Source organism: Montipora capricornis, chromosome 14 (assembly GCF_036669925.1).
Source record: "Montipora capricornis isolate CH-2021 chromosome 14, ASM3666992v2, whole genome shotgun sequence".
Taxonomy (NCBI): Eukaryota; Metazoa; Cnidaria; class Anthozoa; order Scleractinia; family Acroporidae; genus Montipora; species Montipora capricornis.
Window position 1 is genome coordinate 9,572,054 of NC_090896.1, and position 10,000 is coordinate 9,582,053.

Here is a 10,000-nt window from a genome sequence, read left to right on the forward strand (position 1 = left end):
CTAGGGGTTGCTTGAAAACGTCCTACTAGGCCTATTGAATTGAGAGCAGGATTCTAGAGTTTTAAGGGTTTATTACTTCTTCAGCCAGGTCTTTCCGCCCCACAAACTCATGACTTAATGCTGCACATAGCACGGAGTAAGTTGCATCTGAGCCTTTCTTCTGTTTCCATGTGAGCAGCATGTCAAATGCCTTCTTAGCCGACCCTTGGTTATCCTCGTCAAATCTTCTTATATCCCCGGCATTGAAACCCAGACGACGGGCAAGAGGTTCCCATGACGTGAGATTCCTTGACAGCCACTCTAATGTCTCTTGGGAGGGCGTTTCTCTTTCTGAAACGAAGTATGACATACAATTACCGATGATTCAATTGAACTTATTCATGCTGCGGATAAACGAGTGCTTTCGAATGTAACCTGCACAGCAATGCTCGATCAGTGTGGGTGAAGATCTCCGAAGAAATATTCCTTCATTGTGAACGAGCGAACTAAATTGGCGCAGAAGCAAACTGCTTTCCCTTCACTGTTTATTCTTGTCCAAATTTCGCGCGGATAGAATGCGTTCTTTACCTCCTAAATGGTTTTTGTTCGTACGCGATCGCTTATCAGGAAGTTTAACAAACGAATGAAACCGGCTAAGGCAACGACAACGCCACAAAGCAAGTATATCATCGGATAAATAATGGTAATTGAACTGAGTGGAGTGCAATTTGGTCTGAAATTATACGTGTGATTTCAAAATCGAACGAGCGCGCAGCGCGAGTTCGATTTGAAATCACAAGTATGATTTCAGACAGAAATTGCACGACACATAGTTCAAATACCACTTTATTACATCCATTTAGAAATCATACAACCATTATTTATAGCCAAAATACAGGATTATAGTCAGTACCGACATTCTATTGATCCAGTTGGGAACAAAAGTCGCAAAATTCGCCATACAATGGTTTTCTTTGTTATTCATTTTCCTGCAATTTGCTTGGTTACCTTAAACAAGCTTTGAAATCTGATCGGCTGTTTTGTCGTAGTGTTTTTTTCTCATTGGCTGGGAAATGGTGCGATTTAGAAATAAATCGCACTGCTGAGAGCCAATCAAATTGAAAGGATCAGGAGAAATTTCTAAATGGATGTAATAAAGAGGAAGATTAATGGTGCTGCGCGTGCAGCACGAACTTTAGCATATACTTTTGCTGTACTCTGCATAACCACAACGAGAAATCGACAAATTTAATCGAGGTTTTAACGACAACTTGGGCGTAGAAATGCAAACCTTTCATTCCATATTTTTACTCTAAAACCGCTGTTATAAATTCATTTTTAGGATAATTCGCCCACAATGTACGACATGACCAAGATGGAAAAATCGTAAAAGACTTAGGATTGTAAAAAGGTACATTTTGAGGTGACGCTTTCGTTGACGTCGCCGATGCAGGATATTTTTGGATTTCACATGACGTCACGGCCGCCATGTTGGTGTCCCCAAACAATGAAATGGCGGCCATGTTGGTGTCCCGATCCAATCCCCCGGGATATGAAAGCTATTATTATGCTAACGTCTTCTTTTGTGTTCGTTGAAAAACATGGCTTTTGATCACGTGAGTGAAACCCAAGAATAGGGAGTTTTAACATGGACGAAGCTAATTTCTTTCGTAAAGAAGGGATGCCATGTTTGACGGTCGATACCATTCTCAAATAGGGAGTTTAAGAAACGACGACGGCTACGGCAACGACAATGCCAAAAAGTAGTAATATTATTAATTAAAAGAACCAAAAATGATCGTGCGGCACGTGCGGCACGCATTTTTGAACAATTCTCTCCCGTACTCGTCAAAACTACTACGTGAAATAACCAAATTTCAGGTTTTGACGACAACGTGGACAAACCATAGTGAATCTTTCAGTCTCACTCTTTACTTAAAATCCGTCCGTACCAATCCAGTTATAGGACATTTCGCCCATATTAAATAATATAAACAAGATGTAATAATCATGAAATACTTAGAATAGCTCAAACGTATATTTTGAAGTGACGTTCTCGTCGCCGAAGCCGTCGTGGTTTCTTAAACTCCCTAATAACCAAGCCTTTTTATTCGGTTAAAATGCGTGCAGCACGTGCAGCACGAATATTTTAAATTTCCTCTTTTAACCAATAATATAATTGTTTTGCGGTGTCGTCGTTGCAGTTGCCGTTGTCCTCTCGTTAACTCCCTATTCCGTGTGGTTCGTCATGATATATCAAATACATTAATGATATTTTGAAACAATCTGTTAATTTTTTGACCAACAAAATACAACTGGCAAAGAATACTCCTGCTTCAAGATCAATTACTGAAAAGAAAGCTTTTTTGAATCTCGCCGGTGCCACAACGAGTGGAGCCGGATTTAAGAATAAACACTTTCTGCCGTTATACGGGACTTGAAAATCTACGACGTGGTCGTAAACGAGAACGCCACAAAACAATACCATTGGTTAAAAGAGGAAAAATAATCATGTTGCACGTGCGGCACGCATTTTAGCACACATTCGTTCTGTACTCTGCACCAACGACGTGAAATCACCAAATTTGAGGTTTTGATGACAACGCGAGCACAAAAAAGTGAACCTTTTATTCTCTGTTCTTACTCTGAAACCACTCGTTCCAATTTATTTTTAGCATACTTTGCCCACATTACCTGTAATTTCCGGGGAGCTTGCTGTGCATGGCCTTGTAGAAACCTCTGGATGTGGACTGGAATTGTTTTCCAAATTCCCACAGCCGGGTGAGACCTTCAACCGCTTTGCTGCCAGAGTTTCATTTTCTGAAGTAAACAGATAGACTAATTAGGCAAAATCTTTTGTGTGATTCGTTTATGTTTCTTTGGCCACTGTTAAAGAGTGTCTAAAAGAAAAGATATGTTTCAGTTACAAACACGTTTGTCTCAAATATGCTAACAATTGGAACCAGGCCTGGTTTTCACTAGCGACGCAAGCATAAGCACAAGCAGCACACGCAGGCGCATTTACTTGTTGTTAATTAGTGTCTATTGTTCGAACAAAAGGCTCTAATAAACAACAAGCTATTGAGTTTGCGTATGCTTCTCGTGCTTATGCTTGCGTCTATAGTGAAAACCAGGCTTAAGGCACTGATTGGCAATAGGTGGCAACACTGACATATGCGCCTCAATAAGTACTTCGAAACCTCAGTATTGTCCCAGCTCATTACAAAGACCAAAATGCTTTTCAGTTTATATGGAGCAATCTTTCTTATTCTTAACTTGGAATTGAGATTTAATCTTTAGAACTAGTAGTAATCTCGGATTGTTAAAGTGCGATCGACAATTGCTTTGGAAGAAAAGTAGAAAAGTAGGAATTATATAAATATACATATATATATAAATGAATAACTAGGACACGATTATACTTTTGCCTCTGGTTTCCATACAGATCTGTTTCGTGGTCTACGGACCACTTTCCAGCGTCTGCAAGTATGCCAGTTCTTTCCAAGCGTCGACACATGCCAATGCCAACCGGTGATAAATGAAGTGGATATTAATGAGGCCAGGGAATTTCTCTCGGAGGTGCGCGACCATTCCATTACGTACCCCAAGCATTTCAGCGGCCCCATCAGAAACAAAAGACTTAATTTACGAAATGTCAGGAGAACGTTTCTCCAGGATGCCTTCAAGAGATTCTGCAAGTGCTCAATATGTAAAAACTCTGTCTTACTTTTCCCCTCAAGGACATACTTAACAAATGGGACAAACGCTTCAACTTCACTGTCAACAAGAGAATGAGAAACATTTCTCGAAGCGCACCTTCTCCAGCATATGTGAAATGCTGGAGGTCGTGAGCCTGCGTGTTACATCAAATTTAAAAGGGATAAGAGCTTTGTGTTAGCAATCTCTTCTTATGCCAACCACTAGATGGACATGAAAACTTTGTTTAATACTTCATTTTCACATTTCTTCCTTACTTCAAGCTTTTTTTAGAAAGGAGACATTTGCTTGAGGTGGTCTTGTTCAATTCTTGGATTTCACATGACGTCACGGCCGCCATGTTGATGTCCCCACACAGTGAAACGGCGGCCATGTTGGTGTCCCGATCCAATCTTCCGGAAAATAGGTCATGATTATTCACGATAGCCGCCACGTTGGTTTTCAAATTGTCATGCAAATTACCCATGTGTTATGCTGGGGGCAAAGATTAGAAAAAAGGCAAATTGCGGAAAATCGGCTCGTAGAAATATTGAAAGAACACTGTTAAAAATACATTTTAGAATTTAGAATTAATTTCCTTTTATAATAATTTTATATCTTTTGATTGCCTTTGACATTTTGACTTTCTACTTCGTTATCTGCTCATTTTTCACTAAAACAACATTGAAGTAACTTGTGTAATCATTCTATTTTACTACTTAGGTGATAAACATTCAATGAACGTGAAAAAAATCATCTGTGTCGCTAAGATGTTCGTTACAACTTCTCGAACTTGTGTTGTTTGCCCCCACAGAAGTGTGTAGCTAATTTGAATGATAATAGCAAATCCAACATGGCGGCCAACCGTGAATAAGGTCTATTGAACCCTATTAGTATGCGAACTATTTCTTTTGTTGATCACTTGAGTGAAACCCAAGAATAGCAGAACGGTGCAAGTCACTATTGCTACGCAGCTGAATGGCCTGAGTGATCATTCTCACACATGGTTTGCTGTTCCACGTGTACTCCTTATCTGTTTTTGTAAATGAGTCAATAAGTCTGCACAGCAAACAAAACATCCCGAAATTCTCGTGGAATGTCAGCCACCAAACTCCAAGAGAAGGCTCATAGACATCAGATCATTGGAACAACCACCCAAGCTGAGATTTATGAGTGCGACCCGAGGCTGTAGGATCTTTGTTGAACGCACCACCTGATGGACCCGTGAGGAAGGTAGTTGTTGTCCTTGCATGTGTAATATGTATGTATTTGACCCTTCTGTTCATCCAAGCTGGTCAGCGATGATAGCATCACCTCTTGTGCAACAACAGGGATTCTACGATTAGATGATAGGCTCGGTGGTCGTTTTGACAACGGGTTTCACGCTGATGGTGCCGTTTCCACCTCTTTCAAAACATCATTTGTAACAGGCGATGTTTGAGTTTGTCTCGAAGTCCTGTAATAAATATCTTTTTAAAATATAATATAGGTTTTCAAACATTTTACTCGGTTGCCATATGGCAATCCCGTCGAAAAATGAGAAGCGTTTTCCACTTTTTGTCGGAAATCGAAAAGTTGCGCAATAGGGTCTTTCCTGTCACTTCCCTGCTAAGTATTGTCTTTGCGCCTAGAGTCTTCTGGGCGTATCTCTGGTGGGTTTCAGGGTAGTAGAAATGCGAAACTTTAATCCGGCGGACGCAGTACAAGCAATGGCGGCGAAGCGGATGTAACGTGAATGGTGTTTTATTGGATCTTTAAACAAAATGTACCTCTATGGAGCTCAAGAATGGAACGTCAATTCGATAACCAAAACAAGCGGTGAGAATCTCAAAAGCGACGAATAACGGACTTCGAATACGACTGCCCTATATTTCTAATATATTATTAACTGTCATGTTATGTACCACACTGAAACCAAATGGCATTGAAGTTTCTGGTAACGTTTTCTGGTTGGATACGGGTTTAACAAACTCAGAGAATGAATCGAGCACCTTGAGTGGATCTGTGTTTACTTAAGTCGGATCTCTGTTGTCTAGCTATTTATAATTTTATTTATTTGTACTCAACTCTGCACAGTCTTCAGCCAAAAAAACACTTGAGATTTTGAATATTTATTGTTAGTGAAGAATTACTTGAAAGAAAGCTTGTTGACCAGGCCATTTTTTGCTTTATTATTCAAGGAAATGATTCTTCAGTAAAGGGTGTTGATCCCGAAAACTGGTTGCGTATGGTTTTTGAAACGGAGTGTGTTGCTTTTTTGAACGCACAGAATGAAATGGGAAGTTTTTTCCTTTCCTCTGATAGCAAATATTTTGCTTGTTAATTTGTATATGTGGGTTGATATTTGATATGCGAGTTGTTTTCATAAAGATGACAAGAGTTTTTAGCCATTTGCAAATGATTTATAGGTAACCATAGTTTCGCACGTTAGAAAATATTTGTTTAGTCATTCTAGTGTAAAATGCAGTTTATTTGGGAAGCCAACAATATTTCTTTAAAGGTGAATTTCTACGTTATTGATCAAATTTAATTTAAGCAACAATTATTTACAAACAAGAAGCTATATCAACAAGAAACCATTTCGAAAAGAAATAGTGTGTCATTTCCCGAATGGTAAGGGCAGGACAAAAGATAAATATTGTAGAGTGGGTTACTTGGTCTGTCATATTGATTTCGCTTCGTCTATTGAAACTATAACTCTCTTAACGACAAGAAGCTTGATGCCGAGTGTGTCAAGGAATCTTAACCATTAAAGAGGGCAGATACTTGATTACTTCCACAATACATTGAATAATTAAGTCTACAAATACCTATTTTCCCTGAATCTTCTATTGCGTGTGTTACATAAGAACCGTAGCAGTTACCGAGAGGGGTATTTTGCAGAAAGCTGCACGTTATAAAATCGGCATTTGACGGTAAAAACCGCACACATCAATATCTAACAGCTAACCATTTTAAAAATTGAACGCTAATTATTCGGCGTTATAAATAATACCCCTGCACGGCAGTTACTAGCTTTACGATAACTGGTTCCTGGTGAACCCAATTTATTACTACTACTTACTAGTGCGAAGACTGTTTACATTACTCATTAACACGAAGAGACATAACTTTGGATTTTTCAACAATAGATCGCTTTAATCTAACCCAAAATCATTCAGATACTCAAAAATTCCTATTTATGATCCATTTTCTTCGCTTTTGTGTTGACAGCATTATGATTTGCGATACTTCAGGTTCACGTATTCACAAGTTTGTTTTTGCATCACATAGATGTTTGAATTTCAATTACAAAGTCTTTTTTGATTGGCCACTCTTCCTCGCTGTGTAAATAGTTCACCCTAAAGTCAAAGGAGATTCGTTTCGTTTCATTTCTAAGGAAATGAAACAAAAATAAGAAGTGTTTCGTTTCCAGACAAACCTTTCTTTTCCTGTGTCGGAAATGGGAAAAGTTGCGCAATAGGGTCTTTCATGTCACTCCCCTGCTAAGTATTGTCTTTGCTAAATTTTAGGTGGTAGTAGAAGTGCGTAGATTTTATCCGGTGGTCACAGTAGAATATTCAATTAACCTGCAAATGGCATCGAAGTCGATGTAACGCAAATGGCGTTTTAGTGGATCTTTTAAACAAAATATACTCTTATGGAGCTCAAGAATGGAACGTCAATTCGATAACAAGACAGGCGTTGAAAAATAAACATCTGGAATCTTCAAAGTGATGAATAAAAAACTTCGACAACAATTGCATCTTTTGATCGGCGGTCGAGCAGTGACCTGCTTTTTAAATATTTTACTAACTGCCATGTTATGTACAACCTTGAAACCAAATGGCAAATTCTGTAATAACTTTGTCTGGTTGGATATGGGTTTAACAAACTCATTGAAGGAATCAAACACCTTGAATGTATCTGTGTTCATTCAAGTCCGATCTCTGTTGTCTGGCTATTTATAATCATTTGCACTCAACTCTGCACAGTCTTCGGGTAAAGATGTGACTAATTGGGTTGAAATTTGATACGGGAGCAGTTTTCAAAACGATGACAGGAATTCTTGCTGTTTAGACATCTGGTGTAAAATGAAGTTAATTTGGGAAGCCAACAATATTTCTTTAAGCTTATCAACTGCGCATTTAGGTGTCGAAATGTTTACGTTCTTGACCAAATTTAATTTATGGAAGAGTTATTCACAAAGAAGAAGCTATTTTAAAAATAAATAGTGTTTCGTTTCAGGACTGATAGTTTGTTAGTGCGTTTGGGAATGAGTACGAAAATTTGAGGAGGACAAACACGTAACAAAGGCAACCCAGCTTACGCTCTCTGAGCATCTAGTTGAGGACACGACTTTTTTTGAAAAAATCATAGACTGATTTGACTAGCAAGGTAATTTCCTATGATTTAAAGTTATTTTTTGTGGAAGTGGAGGTTTTAAACTCCCTAGAGCTGTACATGCGGCAGGAATTTCGTTACATTATAATAACGCCCACTTAACATGCAAATAACAAGTGAAATTACCAAAGGTTTCCAAGACATCGTAAGCGGACATGCAACTGTACATAATTCATTTCAGACCCTCGCCACCTTCTCCTGGCGTACAAACGATTTTTTCAAAGCACTTTTCCTTGTGTTCCTGAAGCAACTTCGAAACTTCCGCTAGAAAACTACCTTTGCTGCTCTTAAACCCATTTTTTTGGATTTTGATTCCAGGTGATCATCGTAAATTTTTTTATGTAATCGCATGGGGCCGAAGGCAATTAAAGGATAATTTTACGCGTATTTTCAAAGTCTTCACAAAATTTCCCGAGTCTCGAAGCGAAGAGGGCAATTTGGAAAACTTTGAAAATACAAGTGAAATTAATCCTTAATTGCACGAGGGCACATTGCGGTTACATGTTTATCACATAAAGGGCAAAATTATTGAGGGAAGCCCGTTCAATAGACCTTTTCGGCTTGCACATTTTGTTTTGTTCATTAAAATGAGGGCATGCAAGCATGAATATGCCTGCATGCACTCTTTTTAATGAACATAACAAAGGACCAAGCCTCCTGAGTATTATCACATGATCTGTATTGGGAAAACAAAATGTACAAGCCGGAAAGGTCTATTCAATAAATCGTTGCTGTCACCAGAAATGACGCTTAAAATGTAGTTTAATCAGGAAGATTTTCTTGTAACTTCGCTTGTTCTGAATAAGCAACTCTCAAACAGTCACGATCAAGTAATCATGCTCTCTTGATTACCAAAAGTGCCCTCGTGATTAAGGAAAAATGCCCTCCATCTCAGCCAATCAACCTTTAGTAAATTTGCCCCGTATGTGATATATAAGCTTGTTTAACACTCCTTTGCATGCAGTGAGGATACCATACTTACCATCAAACGTGGTATCACGCAAAGGAAAACCATCGGACTCCACAGGTCTTTTCTGACAAGACAATTTAAAATACGTTCAGTAAAATTGTCCGTTAAGCAAAGTTGGGCTCTGGGTGCTCGTCTGGCCACCAAAAAGGATTCAATTCGAATCAACAAGGACAATGAAAAGAACAAATAGTGTCCAGGAGTCCGTTTCTCGAAGGACCCGAAAGTTTACGAGCCATTTCGGGTGTCAAGAACGGAGGGGATTTGTCGTCAAACTTCATAGTCATTTTGCTTTTCGTTACCTTGAAAACATGTTAAAAGATTGACTTTCCAAAACAAGCGGTTGACAGTTTCACAAATGGCTTTTCGGGCCCGAAAGTTTGGACTTCGGTTAGGGTTCTGGTTGACGTCATGGTTATAGGGTCACTTTGTGACGCCCACATTAAGTAACATGAATCTCTTAAAGTAACTGTATTGGACAACCTTCGGATTTGAACCCCAACCATGCGCCAGTTCCCTAACCACTGAGCCATGTTGCCTCCTTCAAGTTTACTTAAAACTATTGTAAAAGTACCTCCTACATGTACAGGTGGAAATGTAAATATCTTATTTTACTGTTTTGGAAGCAGGGTAAAGGGTTTTCTTCTTTCCTTCACTTGAAAGAGAATTTTGACACCACTTACATCACTTTTAGGAGGCAATAGGATCTCCAGTACACACAACATGTTATCTTCATCTTCTTCTCGGCTGCTGTAGAATGAAATGGTCATATCTCCTTCCTCCACGACGCGAACTAGGAGACTCTTGTGACAAAAGGGGTTTTGAAATCTGAAAGGAGATGAAGCGCCAGTCTTAATGGTTCAAAAACTAGTAAAACAACACTCTTTCACGCATTGGTAATTTTGTCTACTCTTGTGGCATTTAAAAGGTATGCTCTCGAGGAAACTTACATTTCATATGGAAAGTTAGTAAGAC

At 38.9% G+C, this 10,000-nt stretch overlaps 1 protein-coding gene across 1 annotated transcript in view; it reads right to left on the reverse strand.

Moving 5' to 3' along the window:
* The window catches only part of LOC138031348 (uncharacterized), a 49,092-nt gene that overhangs the window by 5,846 nt on the left and 33,246 nt on the right, over positions 1–10,000 (reverse strand). Inside the window, exons 9-12 of the mRNA XM_068879054.1 lie at positions 9,709–9,853; positions 9,041–9,092; positions 2,674–2,799; positions 77–330 (exon numbers count right to left, since the gene is read on the reverse strand). Coding sequence (XP_068735155.1) covers positions 77–330; positions 2,674–2,799; positions 9,041–9,092; positions 9,709–9,853 — 577 coding nt within the window. The remainder of the gene's footprint in view (positions 1–76; positions 331–2,673; positions 2,800–9,040; positions 9,093–9,708; positions 9,854–10,000) is intronic.